General features: G+C 41.8%; 1 protein-coding gene across 5 annotated transcripts in view; it reads left to right on the forward strand.

Moving 5' to 3' along the window:
• SPIN1 (spindlin 1) overlaps window positions 1-21,620 on the forward strand; it is a 118,191-nt gene that overhangs the window by 72,760 nt on the left and 23,811 nt on the right. For all 5 annotated transcript variants that reach the window (XM_054031728.1, XM_054031732.1, XM_054031730.1 and 2 more), the window contains exon 3: window positions 18,585-18,633. In XM_054031728.1, the coding sequence (XP_053887703.1) occupies window positions 18,585-18,633 (49 nt within the window). The remainder of the gene's footprint in view (window positions 1-18,584; window positions 18,634-21,620) is intronic.

Genomic DNA, 21,620 nt, shown 5'->3' on the forward strand with positions numbered 1-21,620 from the left:
CAGAGTAAGACCACTATCTGTACCAGCAGCTCTGCCCATTGACACAGAGAGGATGCTCAGACAGGAAGTAGACTTCCTGTTTCAACTGGGAGCTGTAGAGCTGATGGCACCTCAGCACAGAGGAAAAATATTCTACTTGAGATATTTCCTCATCCCCCCCCAAAAAGGAGGCCAGAGGCCTACACTATGTCTGAATGTCTTTTGTCCACTGCCTGAGGTTCATAATGATCACGGTGTCCTCCCTAATGTTCTTGCTAGACCAAGGAGATTGGTTTATATCTCTCAACCTGAAGAATGCTTATTTCAACATAAATCTCCACCCTGCACATAAGAGACTAAGATTTACCATCAGCCTAACCCATTACCAATACAGAGTCCTTGCCTTTGGCCTCTCACCAGTGCCAATAGTGTTAACAAAGGTGTTATCAATAGTTGTGGTACACCTGCATCATCAGGGCATGTCAGTGGTCTACCTACATGGCTGGTTCCTGAAAGGGAAGTTATGCCAGAAAGTTCAGATAGCAACTCTATTCTTACTTAACCTCCTACAGTCATTAGAACTTCAGGTAAACACAGAAAAGTTTACTTTAACCACCACATAGACTATGGACATTTTTGAAGTGACTGTGAATTTGGTCTTGGCCAAGGCATGCCTACCTGACAACAGGTTACGGGCTATGGCAGGACTCATAACGAGTTCCAAGTGAACCCCCAGCCATTAGTGAGGTCCTGTCTTTCCCCACATAGCCTTATGTATGTATGTATGTATGTATCTATGTGATACCATTCAAGATGTCATCTTCAATGTCTGCAAGCTTGGTTATAGAAAGTCTGTCCCTGACAGACACAGCCTGGACAAGTTGCGTCTCTACCCCACAAGGTCTAGCCTCACTCACCTGGTAGGAAAACATGAGATGGTGTCTGAATTTCATTCATCTCTTCCTCCACCCACCCACACAAAAAAAGGTTAGGTGCCTCCCCATTGAGTTGGGGAGCTGATCAGGATACTTGGTGTGTAGCACAAGGTACTTGGACCCCGGAGGAGACCAAGTTGCAGATAAACCTTTTAGAGCGACATACTGTACACAAGACTTACAAAAGATTCCTGCTGTTCATCGAAAGTCTACATTTCCAAGTCATGTCAGAAAGCGTGATAATCTGTTACAGCAACAAGTAGGGAGGTAGAGTGCAATTCACCTATTTTCATAGAGGCCATCAATCTTGAACTTGTACGTCCCACCACATCATTCTCCCAGTTGTGTATCTACCTGGGGTGCAGAAAACTGTGGCAAATAGCTTTAGCAGACTCTTTTCCAGAGACACAGGATGTATTTCTAGTCTGCTGGTCAGAATCGCTAATATATGCATTTCCACCCATCCCACTCTTAGCACAAGTCCTGAGGAAGATCAGGCAAGACAAAGCAACAGTGATGCTTGTGGCTCTTGTGTGTCAGAGACAGTTCACCAGCATTCTCCAGATGGCTGCACATCCATGCATCCACATTAAACTACTACCAGATTTCTTGACCCAGGACACATGCATGGTGTTCCATCAGAATTCAGCATCTGTCCATCTAACTGCTTGGTATATGGATGAATAGCTAACTCTGAGATTGTGTTCTGCTGCTATACAGTCCATCATGATCAACAGCTGGAAAGACTCCAGAAGAAAGTGGTACACAGCAAAATGGAAGAGATTTTCTATATGGTGCCACCATTGTCAGCTATCACTGTAAGTTTGCGAGATGCCAACTACTGAACTATCTCCTCTCTCTGAAAATGTTGGGATTGTCATTCTGCTCCTTATAAGTACACTTGGCAACTATTCGTGCTTTTGCGTGCACTCTCTCTCTCTCTCTCTCTCTCTCAGTCCCACACCCCTAGTGGGCAACTATTCCATCTTTTCCTATCCGGTCATAGTGAGGTTCTTGAAAAGCCTTGTAAGTGCCTTTCCACTGGTGCTCAAAGCCATCACAATATGGGACTTCAATCTACATCAGCAAAACTCCCATTGGAGCCCTTAGCCTCATGTTCCTTCAGTCATCTATCTATGAAAGTTGCCTTTCTTGTTGCAAACACTTCAACCTGGAGAGCTGGGAGCCCTTATGGAAGTCAGTCAGTCTGTCTCTCTCTCTCTCTAAAGTTTCCTTAAGGTTACATGCTAAGTTGAAGGTGATTTCAGAATTCCATCTAAACTAGATCATCCATTTAATCTGTTCTCTGTTTTGAAGTCATGTCCTAACAGGAAGGTTATGAAGTTCATTCTTTGGAAGTCCAAGCCTTGGCTTTCTACATAAGAAGTACAAATCCCTCAGAAAATTCCCTTAACTATTTGACTCCTAGGCCTCTTCTTTTATATGTTGGGTGATCTTCTCAGAGACTTCTCTAAATGGATTTTGAGCTGCCCCCTGCTTTTGCAATGAGTTGATAGTAACCTCTGCCTAACAGGGTGTGAGGCCAAACTCAATTAGGGCCCAGGCAGACTCTGTAGCTTCATTGTGAGAGGTGTCTCATCTCCAGATATGTAAGGCAGCAACATGAGGCATTATGCGTACCTTTTGAGACATTACACCCCGGGTGCAGGCTTCAACAGCAGAGCAGTCATTCAGTCAGTGGTACAGCAGGGGTTCCTCACATACTCCACCTGAGTGAATACTGCTTTTGAATCACCTTGAGTGAACACATATAGGGACCACCATGCAAAGAAAGTAAGGATTACTTACCTTGTACAATAACTGAGTTTTCCAGATGCGTAGTCCCTATATTTATTCTATAACCCACCCTCTGCTTCAGATTCTTACCCTAAGCTGTTCACAGAAGAGAAGGAGCTGAAAAGGCAGGCGGTGTTTGCACTGCCCCTTATATGCTTGACTGGGAGCATGAGGAGAAAGGTGCAGGCACAGACCAACAGATACTTCTAATGAAAAATCTTCCAGTCTTAAGTGCATGGAGCATATGTGCACCATGAATGGAATACAGATAGGAGCCATACATCTCAAAAAACTCCAGTTACTTTTCAAGGTAAGTAATCATACTTCGCCACCAAGCTAATCATTTATGGGGAAAGGAAAACCCTACACTTTCATTTTCAGGAGTCACACTAGGTAACTGATTGAACACAAGTTCCTGGTGGTATTCTGTGGCAAGAGGCTAACAGAACTGTTGGACTCTGGAGGAATTATGAGGCATTAATAGTAATGCCAGGGTTAAGGTTGAGTTCAGTTTTGGACTCCAAAGCAGGGATGCAAACTCTGTTATGTGGTAAAAATACAGCATACCTTCCCCAGAATTACAGCATTTACTGAATGCTAAATGAATTTTCCAAATATTTACAAGTAAATCTGTTTCTTTAGGCATTAAAATGAAGTTTAAAAATGAATCCTTAAGAAATGTAACACCCAATATTATTTTTTTGTTGCCCCTGATTTCATTGACAGAGTAACACTTGTCAAACTTCCTCTAAAGTGAAAATTCACTAAAATCTTGTGCATATGCTACATTTGAATAACTTATTTTAGGATTATTGGTAGTGTTTGTTATCGAGAATAATGGGTAAAGTTTCTCCTTCAGCATAGGCTGAAGATTACAGTGTTCTACTACAGAGAATTCCACAACTTCCACTGCCCTCATCTGGTGGCGACTTTGAGAAGGGTCTCTGTGTGTGTCTCAGCCTGCTCACAGCATGGAAAGCAACTATCTTCCCTGAGGGTAACTTGTGGCTTTAGTCTCACTGAGAATATTGGAGATGGTGACCATTTTCAAAGAAAGGTGTTCTTTTTGACAGATAAAATTTCCATTAGAATTTTTTTTAAAAAAAATCATAAATATATTTTCAAAAATTATTTTGTGGCACTACATCTACTCAATAGGTAGGCCAAGAAGGAGGGGGAAATTACAGGAGGAGGATATATACCTTGCACACAAGAGGGGTTGCAGGAAGGACGGGGAAGTTTGTGTGTGTGTTGTAAAAGGCAGAGGTAATTTGGAAGATGGGGGAAACGGAGTGTGCACTCAGCTGTCTTGTGATGCACTGTCAGAACAAAGCAGCTGTAAACCCAGTTTAGCTGACCTGTATGCTCTGGCTGCTTTGTGCTATTCCAGAATAGGACAAAGCAGCCATTTTTAAAACTTTAAAAAAAATGCATACTTCATAAGTTTAAATCATTAGAAATGTCACATGGTAACATTTTCTTTTGATTTCTTTAGTTTCATATATAAATGTTTAGAAAATGGTGAATGATGCATTTATTGTTTACTACAGTCCTATTTATTTACTCATGATTTGCATCAAGTTACGTTTGAAGGAAAATTCAGTTCAATTAAAATGCACAAAAACAGTATTTTAATTTTTTCTTAGGTAAATAAAACTGCCATAAGTGTACACAGATAAGGATAGTTATGGAAAAAGTTTATCCAAAACATTTATTTAATGAAGGATAAAATTTATTTATCTATAGTTACTAAATTGAGCTGATCCTATAACTAGATCTTATCCTCCCACCTCATTTTTATTCATATTGGAAGAACACCAGCTACTGTGATTAAATTCTGGTGTTCATGCTTTGAAAAGGTTGTTAAAAAATTAGCATGGGTTCAGAGAAGCTATAAAAATTAACTGAGGAGTGGAAACAATCCTTATGATGAGACTTAAGCTAAATAAGGTGAGTTGAATGTGACCTATAAGTAGGGTGACCAGATGTCCCGTTTTTAAAGGGATAGTCTTTTTGGGACTTATATAGGTGCCTATTACCCCCCCACTCCCTGTCCTGTTTTTTCACAATTGTTCTCTGGTCGCCCTACCTATAAGGGGTCCTTTAATTTAGCAGACCAAGGCATAATAAGATGAAATTGTTGGATAGGAAAGAAGACTCACATGAAAGTGAGGGCAATTAATCATTGGAACAGCTTTCCAAGAAAAGGGTAAATTTGTCATTTAAGAACATCAGAGCAGCCATACTGGGTCAGACCAATGGTCCATCTAGCCCAGCATCCTGTATTCTGACAGTGGTCAATGCCAGACACTTCAGAGGGAATGAACAGAACAGGTAATCATCAAGTGATTCATCCCTTGTTGCCCATTCCCAGCTTCTGGCAAACAGAGCCTAGAGCACTTCAGAGCATGGTTTTGCATTTGAAGTCCTGAAATCATGGTTGGACATCTTTCTAATAGAGGCACTCTATTTCAGCTGCAAGTTAAGTTTGGTAATTTGTTTACATGGTAGATAAGAATTGCCTCCACTGCAGAAATTAATGGATGAAGTTCTATGGCCTGTGTTGTGCAGAAGATAAGATTAGGTGATTATATAGTGATCCTTTTGACCTTAAAATGTATAATGTTGTCATGTATTTTCTTAAAACTAGTGCAGCAAACATCTATTGGGAGAAGATGTACCCCTCTTGCTTAATCTGATGCTGAGAGTTCATCATTAATAAATTAGGCAATTATTGAACATTGAGGATAGTCATTAAAATTGGCATTAACTGTAATCTACTGGCTGAAGCCATTTTGATTCAAAAACAAGTGACCTGACTTGTGACCCCGACAGTTTAGAAGACAACACATAAGACTGTAAATCAGTTTCCAGCCTGCCATATTAGTTTATTAGAACAATTGTGTACTAATGCTCACATATGGTCCTTTTGTCATTTTTAGCAGAGAATTGTCTGAGTTTTGTGGTTGCCAGATTGTACAGGTAGTTCTTTCTGTATAATTTCTTCTCTCTTCCTGAGGTATTCTTTTCCCCCCCCCCCTTTTTTTTTCTTTCTTTCTTCTACTGCTTGTCACTTCCCAGCAGCTACAGGATTGACAGATATTTATTTCCTGGAAAGTTTGACATTTTTCCTGGAGAATTAGACATGATCTTACCCCTACCTGCGAGTGAATATCTGTCAGGCTGATGTATTCCTCCTCCTCTTCTTTTTGTCCTTCATTTCTTCTAGTTTTGGAAGTATTTTCTAAACCGATAAGTTCCTGAGAGACTTTCTAGAGTCATCGTTAGGATTGCAAAAAACATTGCATAAGGGCTGCTGCCAACCTGTATGTGAGCATGGCTAAACCCAGCAGTTACATACCTATCATACGTTCATGCAGCTCTAATACTCTTAGCCATCCAGAAAAGTAACATCACTGTTTCAAAATCAAAGTATTTTTGTCTCAGATAATAAATCTAGTTTTTTCCTCCAGTTGGCTATAGCAGAATACCTGTTTTTTGACACAATGATAGTTGTCAGCAGCAGTCTAAGAAATGGCAGTTAATTTTCAGTGAAGGTTAACTGCCACCAGTATAGACAAAGGGCATTCCATTCTCAGTCAGGCAGGAAGAGGTAGTCAGTCCAGATACAGAAGCATTCACCTATTCTTTCAAATAACTTTTGGGTGTATAAAGTGAAATGCCTTAAAGGACCTAGTTTTGAGAAAGTACAGAGTACCCTCCTTCTGAGAGTCCGGCACCTTAGGGATTTAAGAATTGGGGCATTTAAAATCAATGGTCACTTCAAAAATTTAGGTCTTCCTGTTTGGTTCTACTCTTTCTCCCATTAGGCTCAACATTTTATTCTTCACTTTGTAGAGTATTAATTAATGGTGTCTCAGACTGATTTGCAGTCTCAGTTTGCCTTTGCTATATCAGAATGGAAGAAAAGAATTCAGTAAAGAAGTCTGAAGAGGTGAACTAATTGCAACACTGCTTTTTCAGCCTCCATACTCTTCCCAATTTGTCCCCTTCACCCTGGGCTTTCCCTGTTGCAGCATTGTGTATGTAGGCTCTCCTCTGTCAGCCACTGGTAGAAATGGTGCCTAACAGAGCGTTTTACAACATGGATCATGGAACCTCCCAAGAGCCAGCCACCTGACACAATAGCATCATGGGAAAAAGAGAGGAGGGAATGCTAAACAATTCACTTTAACTTTTCCTATCCTGGTGCTCTGTTCGCCAGAGTGGAAGCACTCAATCCAAGGAATACTTCTTGGATCACAAAGCTTTTCTCCTCAGGTACCCTTGTGGATCCCCTTTGCACAGTAACAGTTTCTCTTGCTCCTTCAGTTATCTCCAAGGACTTGTTTGCTGAATCTTCTGGCAAATGGGTAATTCCTTAATCTCCTCCTCCCTGGTAGCTGGATGCCAGGAAGAAAGGAGGACATGTTCATCCTCTTCTCTCCTCCGCCCCCGGAAGAGCTTCTACTGACAATTAGGCTTATTTAATTGTGCACACCACTGTAATTCATTTAAATTTTGGCAGTGAACTAACAGGATGCAAGGTTTCCTGAAATGAGGATGTCAGGCAAATTTTCCTTGTTTGGTCAACCATAATAAAAATGAAGGAAGCTTGTAGCAGAAGTACTAATATTGCCAATGCAGGAGACCCTGAGCAAGCAGGGCAAAAACTGCATAGGACGGGACATTAACCTTCAGATAGGCCCACAACCCTAAATCCCTTCTTTGGGATTGGGTGTCGGGGGAGGTATGTGATGGGGTGTACCAGGTCCTTTGAGGCCCCCTGCTGGAGGCACCGCTTTCCTGCCCCACCCACCCCACCCCAGGAATGAGCAGTTAAAATTGATCCCCCAGGCCTGCCTAGAAAGGCTGCATTGGTTGCTTCTATCAGAGCACAGCAGGGTCAGATAAAAGGAGTTGCAGGGCCTGATCAGGTCAGTTCATGGGTGGGACCAGAGAGGCAAGGAATGACCAAAGGTGTTAATAGGTCGCGTTTACAGGACCTGGGAAAGAGGACATGAAAACGGAAACCCTAAGGTAACCAATGAAAGGAACAGGACCACATGGGGGGAAAAAGCCCAGGGAATAACAGCAGCAAACAGAGCAGCGGTACATGGCTGCTGTTTATAGGGTCCCCGGGTTGGGACTTGGAGTAGTGGGCAGGCCTGAGTTCTTCCACCCACCACTGGGAAAGTGACCTATGCCCCGAGAAGGGGACAAGGCTCTTTTAGAAGCCCAAGTGAAAGGTGAGATTTAAAAGGCCAAGAGACGGGGCTGAAAACCCTAGTGAGGGCAGGTAGCTTGTTGGACTTTTGCTACCCCTGGGAGAGATTTGCTTTTTGACTGTGACTTGGCTGGAGGGCTGAGCCACCTACAGGTAGCAACCTACAGGAGGCGCCAGGACCAGAAAAGATTGCAGTATAACACCCAGGTGACAGAAGGAGTGTCCCTTGTCACAGTATGATTTTATTAACTTTGCTGAATATATAATAAATAGCTGAGATTTTTTTTTTTCTAACCGTTCCAGTTGCAAAGTAAATTCTGAAAGCTTATGTAGGTAGCTGGAGGAAGCTAATCCTGAAAGCAGTATCTCAAGTGGAACAGTAGTATGCTGTTTTGTGTAATTATCAAAGTAGTACAGAAACTGCAGCAAGTGATGTGAATCTAAACCTTTTCACATTTAATGGAAATAGCATTCATGCGTTGTAAAATCTGACAGCTCCCTTGTGATAAATTCATTAATGTTGGCTGCTTTAATACCAATTACTGCCTGAGACCAAACTTTATTTATACTGAAAAACATACACACTGATCTTTCCACTTATTAAATGTCTGGTGAAATACTGATATTGAAATTGCTATCAGTGGTTTTTTTTTATTTTTTTTTAATGAATTAGCCACTCACTGTTCATTCTCTAAATACTGTTTAGATCACAAATCAAAAGTAGCGTCAGTGAATGACGTAAATTGTTCACACCACAAAACTGCTGCCCTACTTAGTGTGTTTGGAAGTCTCTCTGCTGAAGAGAGGATTAGAAATTAAGAGTTAACTTGAGGTTGGGAATGGTGTGAGGAAGCTTGTACGGGATCTGACTGCACTACACTTGCTTGTTTGATTTCTAGTAGAATGTACAGAAAACCTATCTAACACGCTTCTGTCAAAGGTGCCTAAAGAAACAAAACTAAACAGTATCAGCTTCCAGCAAAACTCTGCCTTGATCAAAACCTTTACCCACAAACATCAGGTACTATCAACTCCCTTGCTCTCCAAAAGCCAACCAATTTTCAGTAATGTTTAAAATGATATTTGCAGGGAAAAAAGACTGTAGTGCCATTTTTTAAGATGCTTTTCAGTAAAATGCATCAAGCATTATAAGCTTTTCTCAGGCTCACTAAATCATATGTTATACAAACCTATGCAAATAGGTTTGTATCTAAAATAATCCAAAAGTAGCTAGAGAATTAGTTTTTGATTAATATTTATAGAAATTATTTCTTCTGCACAATTTATTTGACACTCTGGCAGTACAAGATTTTTGGGTCTTCCTTAAGTGATGATCAGTGGAATAGGATTAAGATCCTGGTAAATTATTTCATAATTTTTTTTATTCATAAGTACTTTTAAAGGGCAAATTTGCATAAAGAAAAGACTTGCATAGAAATAAAATATACCTCAAAACATCACCAGAGCAATTTAAAAGTATTTTAAATAAATTTGTCCTGGAATGTGTGCTACAAAGAGAAGATTATTATTCACACACTTTTATTGTGAGCTTGCCACAGTGAATTGGGCAAAATTGAAAGACCAATGTTTGATGTAATTGGAGGACTATTGGATATTATTGTTTTGCTCGTAGAGCTATCATTCTGCTTAGGGACAAATTACTTTCTAAACATCAAATATCAGTCCAGTGAGGAGAAAAATTCAACAGCTGTATCTACTCTTGATTTTATTGGTCACTTATCCTATTTGTGCAGTACCTGCCCGTGCAAAGGCAGCCAAGTTGCATGTCTGTCTGAAAATCTGGCCCTTGGTTCCATTGCTGGGATTCAGTGTTAGCACTTATTTAAGAACATAATAATGGGCATACTGGGTCAGACCAAATGTCCATCTAGCCCAGTATCCTGTTTTCTGATACATCCTAGCCAATGCCAGCTGCTTCAGGACATGATCCCTGATTGAGCTCCCACATGCTACTGCAATAGAAAAAAAAACCACAACAGAAAATAGGGTCCTTTCACACCTTTTTAGAGCAGTTTTCAATCTAAGTCCATAGTACATAGCTTCACATTCAAGCATATGGACCATCATCCACTAGGAATTCACAAATACATCAAGCAAGCTGGGAATATGGCAATTTTCTTACAGTCATTTTAAAATTATGGGAATTGATGTTTTAAGATCCTGGGTACTTTAAGCACTTTTTTTAGTAAAAGGGAAAAAACAGTTTGTCATATAACTGATTGATTAGTTCTTACCATCTCACAAAAAAGACGTGTTCCTGTGGCGGTTGGGGGAAGAAGGGCATATTTTTAACAAGTATGCCACTTTTGTTGGTAAACCTCTATCAACTTTTTCTAAAGGTTCAAAAATGCGGTTGCAAATCACTTGGATGTGTGTTTTTTTAACACTTGCTTTCCTTCCCCTACCCTACATGTGTGCACACTTTTTTGTATTTTGCATTGATGTACATCTGTAAGGATTATTAGTACATTTCTACCCTGATATAACGCTGTTCTCAGGAGCCAAAAAATCTTATCGCGTTATAGGTGAAACCACGTTATAGCAAACTTGCTTTGATCCGCCAGAGTGCGCAGCACCCCCCACCCCCCCACCCCCGAGCACTGCTTTACCGCGTTATATCTGAATTCGTGTTATATCGGGTCGCATTATATCGGGGTAGATGTGTATCTAATCTTTTAGCTACAGCTAGTGTGTTCTCTATATCAGGGGTCTCAAACTCAAATGACCACGAGGGCCACATGAGGACTAGTACATTGGCCTGAGGGCCTCATTACTGACACCTCCCCCCCCCCCCCCGCCGCCCTCGGCCCCGCCCCCACTTCACCCCTTCCATGAGGCCCCACCCCTGCCCCGCCTCTTTCCACCCCTTCCCTGCCCCCATTCCAATCCCTTCCCTGAAATCCCCACCCCAACTCCGCCCCTTCCCTGCCCCCAGGGGGTGCAGGAGGGGTGTGGCAGGGGCTCAGGGCAGTGGGTTGGGGTGTGAGGTGCAGGGGGTGAGGGGTCTGGCAGGGGGTCAGGGCAGTGGTTTGGGGTGCAGGAGGGGTGCAAGGTACATCCGGCGGCTCAGGGAAGGGGGTTGGGGTGCAGGAGGGGTGTGGGGTGCGACAGAGGCTATGGGCAGGGGGTCGGGGTGCAGGGCAGGGGGTCGGGGTGCAGGGTGTGGCGGGGGCTCAGGGCATGGGTTGGGGTGCAGGAGGGGTGTGGCAGGGGGTCAGGGTGCAGGGTGCGGCAAGAGGCTCAGGACAGGGCGTTCGGCTGCAGGAAGGGTTCGGGGGGCGGGCTCTGGCCCGGCGCGCACCGGGGGCAGGGCAGGCTCCCTGTCTGCCCCGCCCTGCCCTGCCCTGCCCTGCCCTGCCCCCACGCAGCTCCGGGGTGTGTGTATTGCTGTTGCTTCAGGTACTGCCCCCAGCATCTCCTATTGGCCAGGAACGGGGAAACGCGGCCAATGGGAGCTGCTGGGGGCGGTGCCTGAAGCAACATCAACACACACACCAATGTGCCCCCCCTTCCCCATGTTCCGGCTGCTTCCCGGCATGGCGCGGCGGCAGGGCGGGCAGGCAGACAGGGAGCCTGCCCTGCCCCCGGTGCGCGTCGGGCCGGAGCTGCTCTAGGTAAACACTGGGGGAAGGCGGGAGCGGGGGCTGTGAGGGGCTCATGGGCTGCAGAAAATTACCTCGCGGACCGCATGTGGCCCATGGGCCGTGTGTTTGAGACCCCTGCTCTAGATGTATGGTAGTGGTAACAAAAAGTGTTTCTCTTTTCATAGTGCGGGAGGGGAATGTGTCAACAGAGTGGTTACAAGTGTTTTCCTCCCCAAATAATTGGCTGCTACTCTGAAACTTGTTCAACAATATGAAGGTCTGCAAGATGCTAGCAGAACTCAGGATATATTTTGCTAGTTAAGATTAGGTAGTTTAGCGACTGTAAGATCAGTTGAGCAACAAAAGATTCAGGCAGGCTGATAACATTATAGCCGGGGTCGGCAGCCTTTCAGAAATGGTGTGCTGAGTCTTCCTTTATTCACTCTAATTTAAGGTTTTGCGTGCCAGCAATACATTTTAAAGTTTTTAGAAGGTCTCTTTCTATAAGTCTATAATATATAACTAAACTATTGTTGTAAGTAAAGTAAATAAGATTTTAAAAATATTTAAGAAGCTTCATTTAAAATTAAATTTAAAATGCAGAGCCCCCCGGACCGGTGACCAGGACCCGGGCAGTGTGAGTGCCACTGAAAATCAGTTCGGGTGCCACCTTCGACATGCGAGCCATAGGTTGCCTACCCCTGCACTATAGTAACAAGCAAATAGTAGTTTTGGTCTTGTTTATGTAAGGATAAAACCAAATGCTGTAAATGGAAAATGGCTGTAAATACTGAGAAAACTTCCACCAATAGCTACTCCTGAGGGCATTCTGCCCCAGAAAATTAAAAATTCTGTGCACAATATTTTAAAACTCTGCAAATTTTATTTGTCAAGTAAATGTGGAGGCTCCTGCATGGCATTGGGGAGCACAGGCCACTGGCTGCACAGAGGTGGGAGATCACTGTGCAGCTCCTCACTGGGACACTGACTCAGTGGTGAGGCTGACACAGTGCAAGGACCCGGCCTGCCCCAGAAACACCCTAGGGCCCTGCCCCTCTGTGTGGGCAGGCACACTCAGCAAGGCAGTATCCAAGTGTGGAGGGGTTTAATGTGAGGGGATCTAGTTGGGGGTTAAGAGGGTTCTGAGTGGGGCAGTCTAAGTGCAGGTGGCTCAGTGGGGGGTGTGGGTGTGGGATCTGGATGCACCGGGGCTTGTTGGGGGTTCTGGGTGCAACAGGAATGGGACTCCAGGTGAAGGTGGTTGGGGCTCAATGGGGGGAATGGGTGGAGTTGGTGTGGGGGGGATAGAGCTCGGCAGGGGCTTCTGGATGTTGGGGGCTCAGTTTGGGGTCCAGATGCTGAGGGAGTGGGGCTCAGTGGGGTGGGGATCCAGGTGCAACTGGTTGGGGCTCGGTGGGGTTGGCATTCAGGTGCAGGTGGCTCGTCGGGGTGGTTCAGGTACAGGGAGGTTTTGAGTGTGGGAGGGTCTGGGTATGAGGGTATCTGGATGCCTGGGGGTTGGGCAGCTGAGGAGTGATGGGTGCAGGAATTGGGGATGGGGGGGAAGGGGAGTTTACAGAGCTTACTGCAGCCAGGAGAGAAATCTGCGGGTGGATCTGACCCAGTCCCGGATGCCGTGCAGGGGAAGAGGAAGTCCCGTCCTCCCCAGCCCAGCTGTGACTAGCAGCTGAGCCCTGCTCAGGGTAGGAGCCACCAGCCGGGTCTTCCCCAATCCTGCCTCCTGCCCCACAGTGATTCAGGGCACCCGAAACATACTGCTGGGGTGGGTCGCATGACTGCTTTTTTGCCTTCCCCGACAGAAAGTCATTTTTATGCAGGGAAGCAAATAAATCTGCAGGGGACATAAATTCTGTGCATGCGCAGTGGCGCAGAATTCTCCCCAGGAGTAAAGAGCTTAGGAAATGGTGGATCAAGCAATCAGATGGTTAAAGCCTTTAACTTGTACTGATTTTGAAAATTAAATGTTAAATTGTTTTGGAATTGCTTATAGTTTGGAATCTTTCAGGAAAGGCAATGAAAAAGGTAGAGAACAAATGTGTGGCAGTCACCCTCAAGGGAAGCAAATGTGTAGGTTTTTTTATACTGGTTTTACAACATTGTTTTAAGCCATAGAGGCTGTGGCGAATTGAGCATTCTGTCTGTACCATTTCTGAATTGCTTATAATTTTTAAGAAATTGTATCATGAAATTACCATGTCATTGAAGAGGGTATCAGAGCAGTGGGAAGAAATACCAAAAGGCTGAACAAAAGAACCAGGTGATGCCAATGGCAGTCTATAAAGGGACTCTCAGTAGATGATCAAATTTGTGAAAGAATTGTGGGTTTTATGATAAAAACATGAAATTTTGCCACAATCTTAGGGCATGACCTTGTGACTTGGATTTTCATTCATATACCACATATAACAAATTCTGAATAAGGTAGAACAGTTCAAAAAATCCATAGGATGAAAATTGGTCAGGATATCTGGCAAATGATTACTACAAATTAATACATTCACAGAAATAAAGATCAGTTCATTAATGATTCTTGAAGACAAAGTGACTAAATGGGAAGATGTTTCATCCAGACCCAGTGTCTCTGCACTTTGTAGCTTGGATGTTTGCTACCTAATTGATGGGCGAAATCTTGTTCCAGGGATGTCCAGAGCATTTTGATTGATAGTAGGAAGGAAGGACTGGACTCCAAGATTGACCTACAATGCCAACTGGAAAAGATTTACCATTTGGACAGAACCTCAGCATACCTCACCCTTCCTAATGGACTTTTCCATTCATCCTCTCAATGAAATCATCTGGACTTTCAATTCATTATTTAAATGTTCACCTAGTAGCTGTATGTGCCTATCATCAGCAGATTCAAAAGCACAGAATATTTTCACCCTCTACAGTGTCTAGGTTTCTAAAGAGATTAGTACATGTATTCCCTCAAATTTGAGACCTCCTTCCCCAATGGGAAATTAACATGATGTTAGCTGGTCTGGTGGGTCCCCCATTTGAACCGTTAGCTACATGTTCATTACATCACCTTTTAAACATTGTTTTTGATCATTACTTTTACTAGAGTGGGAGAGAAATTAAAGCTTTAACAGCAGGCCCACCGTTTACCATTTTTCATAAGGATATGGTCTGTTGAGTCTCATTTAAGGTTTCTATCCGAAGTAACTTCTAATTTTCATGTTAATCAGACTGTTAATTTACCTGTTTACTTTTCAAAACATGCTAGTGATTCTGAAAAGTTACACTCGGACATTAACATACTCTTTATTTAGCTATAGAACTCAGTCTCTTCTAGATTATTCATTGCTATGTCAAAAGAATGAAAGGTGAAGCAATTTGTTCCTAGAGGTTATCCAGATGGATTTCATATTGTATTTCACAATATCAAATAGCTAAACTTAATCTTTCCTGGCCAGATAAAAGCTCACTCTATTAGAGATCACACTACATCTGCAGCTTTTTAGAAATGTCCCTACTGCTTACATTTGTAGAGCTGCCATCTGGAGTTCAATTCATATAGTCACAAAACACTGTGCTATCCATTCAGACCCTACGTTTGCTTTGGCAAAGTGGTTTTTCAGTCATTATTTGGTTAAGGCTCAAGTTACCCACAAGCACAAGGTTTCTGCTTGAGTCACCAAGATGTATGTATGGACAATCACTCAAAGAAGAAAAGACTTGTTACTTACCTTACACTAACTGCTGCTCAAGATATGTTGTCTATGTATTCCATGACCTGCCCTTCTTACCCTGCTATATCTGAATCTATTGTTACTTGGATTTTGGTTGGCAAAAGAACTGAGAAGTAGTTGGCCCATTTGCCCTTTTATGCCTTGGGGTGGAGAGGTGGTTGAGGTCATTTAAGGTGCAGGCAGAGGCCAAGGTTCTGATCTCTGGTTAATGAGCACCAAGAGTGGAATACATAGACAACACATCTCAAACATCAGTTATTCTGAGATAAGTTACTGTCTTTTCCTATACCAACCAGATATCACTGAGCTTTTTTTTTTTTTTTAATCTCCAACTTTAAAGTTGTACCATTTTTTAAAATAGCTTACCCTGGTACAAAATAATTAACTGCAGAAGACTGGGAGTAACCAATTAAGGTAACTTAATATTCTGTTACCCTGCATTCAGTTAATGACAATATTGACAGGAATACTTTGTCTTGTGGGTCAGTTAAATTTATACATTCTAGAAACACATTTAATTTTTCAGTGTCAGTACTGTTAATTGATGAGTGTGAACTGAAAAGATGATAAAATATTTTGTCAACTGCCTTAACTGGTCATTTCCAGTCTTTTTAATGCTGTTTTAAATGGCAATGCAATAAATATGTATTTTGTATAGTCATATGTTTACGTAAGTAATTTTATTATTTTTACATGGGAGTAGAATGAGTGTGGAGTATAGGTTTTTCAGGTTACTGCAGAAGTGTGAAAGAACTTCATTGCATGGTACAAGAATTTTATTTCCTTTACAAACATCCATATATTCCAATGATGATTATTGTTCTTACTGCTTGGGCTGAATAGCCAGAAATTAAATTTTGAACTAGTCAGCCGGAGGCACTGAGAGTGAAAAGTTAACTAGATGCCTTAATTTCACATTTTACAGTATTTGTTCTTTACCGTTCTTGGTGTTCAAACAGATTTCATGAGTCAATTAAATATCTTAACTAAGTTTTGTTTCTCTACATAACTTGCTAGAATGGAGGTCAGTAATACAGCCAAACATTTTGGGCCTATATGCCTAAAGACAGAAGCAGCCAAGTTTCAGGTATCCAAGAGACTATCTTTTCAGATTTTCTCATAAGATCTTTTATTTTAATTTCTGATTAACAAAGATGGCCATATAAAAATCCTGTGGATTTTTTTTAAATTAGTGCTGTTTAACTTTTTCCCTAAAATAATTTAATTTTATTTCTACATTGGGACCCCATTATTTTTTGTTTATGAACCAACATGGCAGGCTTAAACTATATTTCAGTAAGTATTAAGACTTCAACACTTATTCAAGTCCTCAGGAGAAGCAACTTGGTTTAATGGATTAAGCACAGGGTTAAGAGTTGAAAATCTAGGGTATTGTCCCAGTTTTGCCACTTACTGTGTGACCAGTGATGGGCAAGTAAACCCTCACTGCTTATGCCTGTAAAATGAGAACAATACTTAACTTTATAAAGGTGTTGTCAGGTTCAACACTGTGCGAAAGTTGACCATCACAAGTACTGTGACACCACACATAATGCTGATATTAATTCTATACCATATATTCTAAAGTTAAGAATATAAGGTAGCATATTTTGGGTCAATTCCACAGGTTGACTGTGCGTTGTATAAAGAAGTACTTCCTTTTGCTTGTTTTAAACCTGTAGCCTATTAATTTCATTGGGTGGCTCCTGGTTCTTGTGTTATGATAAGGAGTAAACAACACTTCCTCATTCACTTTCGCCATGCTGCTCATGATTTTATAGACCTCTATCATATCTCCTTAGTCATCTCTTTTTCACTCTGAATAGTCCCAAGGTCTTTTAAATTTCTCCTCATATAGAAGTTGTTACATACCCTAATCATTTTTGTTGCCCTTTTCTATAGCTTTTCCATTTCTAATGTATCTTTTTTGAGATGGGATGACCAGGACTGCATGCGGCATTCAAGGTGTGGGCATATAGTGGCATTATGTAATCTCTTATTTCTATCCATTTCCTTATGGTTCTTCACATTGTTAGCTTTTTTGACTGCTGCTGCACACTGAGTGGATGTTTCAGAGAACTATCCAGAATGATTCCAAGATCTTTCTTGAGTGGTAATAGCTAATTTAGACCCCATCATTTTGTATGTATAGTGGCAATTGTTTTCCAATGTGTAGTATTCTGCATTTATCAACACTGAATTTCATCTGCCGTTTTGTTGTCCAGTCACCTAGTTTCATGAAATCCCTTTGTAACTCTTATCTAAGCCCAAAGCAGACTGCAATCGTGAGTAATTTTGTATCTGCAAACTTTGCCACCTCACTGTTTACCCCTTTTTTCAGATCATTTTTGAAGACGTTGGAACAGCATTGGTCCCAGTACAGATCCCTGGTGGACTCTACTATTTACCTCTCTGAAAACTGGCCATTTATTCCTACTTTATTTTCTGTCTTTTTAACCAGTTACTGATCTATTAGAGGACCTTCCCTGTCGTCCCATGGCTGCTTAGTGTACTTGTCAGAGGCTTTCTGATAATCCAAGTACACTATATCCACTGGATCACCCGTGTCCACATGTTTGGTGACCCACTCAAAGAATTCTAATAGATTAGTGAGGCATGATTTCTCTTTACAAAAGCTGTGTTGACTCTTCCCCATCTAATCGTGTTCATCTAGGTGTCTGATAATTCTGTCCTGTACTATAATTTCAACCAACTTGCCTGGTACTGAAGGTAGGCTTACTGGCCTGCAATTGCTAAGATCACCTCTAGTGTCACATTAGCTATCTTCCAGTCGTCTGGTACAGAAGCTGACTTAAGTGATAGGTTACATACCATGGCTAGTAGTTCTGCAATTTCATATTTGAGTTCCTTCAGAACACTTAGGTGAATACCATCTGGTCCTACTGGCTTATTACTGTTAAATTTATCAGTTTGTTCCAAAACTACCTCTCTTGACACCTTATTCTGGGACAGTTCCTCAGATTTGTCACTTAAAAGAATGGCTCCGGTGTGGGACTCCCCCCACCATTGTTGTGTTTGGAATTTGAACATACAGGTCTTGACCACAACCACTATCTGTTTTAATCTGACATCTGAGTAGAAGTTAAAAGTGTATTTCATACAAGTTTAGCTCCAGAAGTGTATTAATTGTAGGATTTTAACTCAGGATACTTACATTCTTGTTTTTTATTGTTAGATATTTAACTCCCATAGAATTGCAGCACTTCATCTATATCTTGGCATTCAAAACAGCAGCCTTTCTTAGCACTCTGCATGAACATAATCTGTTCATTTCTCAGGCATTTATGTGCTGCTTTCTCTGTTACAGGGCATGCAGGAGTGTCTGCCAGCATGATGAAGAAGAGAACTTCTCACAAGTAAGCTATTTCTAAAACTTATTTTTATAAATTTCAACTGTTTGTACTTCCCAGTGTAGGGTTTGTTACCCAGAATTACCTTGTTAGAAGCATATGTTTCTGTTCTTATTACTGCTGTTCCAGCCTTTACTTTTTGTTCTAGGAACTGTGTGGGATTGTGTTCAGGTAATATATATCCACTGGCAGATATACACTTACTTTCTACACTGCTTTTGCTCACATGCTTGCTTTTTAAATTTACTGATGTTTGAATAGCACCATCACTTGAGAAACGAGCATGTGAATAAAATGCTCTAGCTTGCTTGAAGACTTCAGGGAGAAGAAGTGGCAAGGAAAGACTATAGTAACTTCATTGCCTAAATGGTGTGTTGTGACTAGGTCAGTATAAAGCTATTCTCATCAAGTATTTTTACTGACGACTGCATCTGGAAAATAACATCAGACATATAAGAGATTTCTTATTACTACTTGTGTTCCAGTAATTTCATTTCAAATACACTTTTGTCATGGAGGTTTCCCATACTTATTTTTTCAAATGTGGTGATTGGAAATACTGCAACACTTTATAAGAATGCTTTATTTTTTGTTAGGGGTATCTCGTCACCCTCCACACTGTCATCGCTCCCAAAAAAAGGGGATTAATTTGTTGTTCACCTTGTGATTTTAAGAGGAAGTAGATGATGGAAAGAGCTAGTCTGAGGGAGGAGAAGGTATGATAGTCTGGACATGTTTGATCTCATTGTTTTTAACAGCTAAATAGGTTGGGTCTGGCTAGTTTTCTGATGGGACACTTTGAAGACAAAAACTGAGTGCAGGTGCATTGTATGACTCTTAAACATTTTTTCTAAGTGCCTGTTTGTTATTTTTCAGTGTACACTCTTCTACAAAATAGTATGTGACAATCCAAGGTTGCCGGTCATCAAATGTGTTCCTCAGTGTTCCATCCAATGTTCAAACAGATAGAGGAATGGATCACATAACTAGAAATTAGTAGAAGCTTGGGCATGACTCTAGTATATTTTATACGCAAACAGAATGTACAAAGTACACAGTGTTTTGGCTGTTTCCATGCAGTCATATTAGATGTTTTTGTCAGTTGGTATCCTTTCTAAGAGTGGTAGTTTTGGTAAGCCCATTCAATGAGTAATTCTCTGAGCACCTCAGGAGCAGCCTCCCACCTCACAGGAGGATGGGTATTCGTCTTCTGATAGTGGGGATGTTTCACTCTCTTACCTTTTAGGTGGTATCTTTCTATGACCCATATATGTTTGCGAGTCAGGTCAGACATGGGAAAATATAGGCATGTTAGTTCAAAGACCCTAGTTGGTACTCCTCCATCCTCGCCACTCTCATTTTATCCATATGGACAGACTGCTTGGCCTCACTGGCCCCATGGCCTTATCCTAAATCAAAATATTCCCCAGCTTCAGTTTCCAGGGTTAAATCTCCTTCACCCCCAGATCTACCTATCATGCAAAAGCAATCACAGCAATCTAAGTATTGTTGAACCAGACTCTTTTTTTCTTTATCAGTTTCTGCATGAACATATATTTCAGCAACAAGTGTCTGAAACATTCCCAGAGCATATTCCATCTTCTTCACAGAATGAGGCTGACTCCTCCTCAGGCATCTTCATTAGATGATTATAAGTCATTTCAAGAATTGGTCTGCAGAATGGCAGAAGCTTTGGAGAGATTTGGAGCTCATACTATTCAAAAAAAAGAACACATTGGTAGGGCCCTACCAAATTCACGGTCCATTTTGGTCAATTTCACAGTCATAGAATTTTACAAATTGTAAATTTCATGATTTCATCTATTTAAATCTGAAATTTCACTGTGTTTTGATTGTAGGGGCCCTGACCCAAAAATGAGTTGGGGGGGGGGGGAGGGGGAGGAGGTTGCAGTACTGCTACCCTTACGTCTGCACTGCTGCTGGCAACAGCGCTGCCTTCAGAGCTGGGTAGCTGGAGAGTGGCAGCTGCTGGCTGGGAGCCCAGCTCTGAAGGCAGAGCCACCATCAGCAGCAGCGCAGAAGTAAGGATGGCATAGTATGGGGTATTTCCACCCTTACTTCTGCGCTGCTGCCTGCAGAGCTGGGCCCTCAGTCAGCAGCCACCACTCTCCAGTCACCCAGCTATGAAGGTAGCACATACGTAAGGGTGACACTACCACGACTCCCCTGCAACTCTGTTTTGGGTCAGGACCCCCAGTTTGAGAAAAGCTGGTCTTCCCTGTGAAATCTGTATAGTATAGGGTAAAAGCACACAAAAGACCAGATTTCATGGGGAGAGGCCAAATTTCACAGTCCGTGACGCTTTTTTTATGGCTGTGAATTTGTAGGGCCCTAATTATTGGACACTTTTCATGTCTCTAGCAGAGAGGCTTGCCTTACTTATAAATGAAGACCTATTAGAATTAGCCCAGCTTTTATGGCACACTCCGGAATCTATACCACCAACCTCTAGAAATTTGAAATAAGGTATCAGTTCCTGTCAACAGGTATTAAATATTCCTATACCCATCCTGCTCCAGGATGTCACTTAGATGTGACTGCAGCACAAAAGAAGTTGAAATATCAGTCCTTTAGAGTTACTCCAAAGGAGAAGGCAGTAAGAAGATTGGACTTTTTAGGAAATGATCAGCTAGCCTTCAACTTTGCATAGTGAATTATCAGGTTTTTCTATCAGATTATCATCTTACTTGAATTAAAGTGGCTGAGTATCTACATAGTTAATAACTAAAAAGCCTCCCTACAAGCTTCCATTTATGCTGCTTATATAGTATCAAGAGAGCACCAATTACTACGTGGTGTGTGTCATGGCTCCAGTTTTCTGGGTTGCCAAAGGAGGTTCAAACTATGCTGGAAGACCTCACCTTTGGAGGGATCTGGTCAGCTCTAAAACCGATGAGTTATTACATACATTGAAACTCTCATACCACTTCATGGTTATTAAGCATCTATACTTTGCAATATAAGGAAAAGCA

The sequence above is a fragment of the Malaclemys terrapin genome, chromosome 6, assembly GCF_027887155.1.
Source record: "Malaclemys terrapin pileata isolate rMalTer1 chromosome 6, rMalTer1.hap1, whole genome shotgun sequence".
Taxonomy (NCBI): Eukaryota; Metazoa; Chordata; order Testudines; family Emydidae; genus Malaclemys; species Malaclemys terrapin.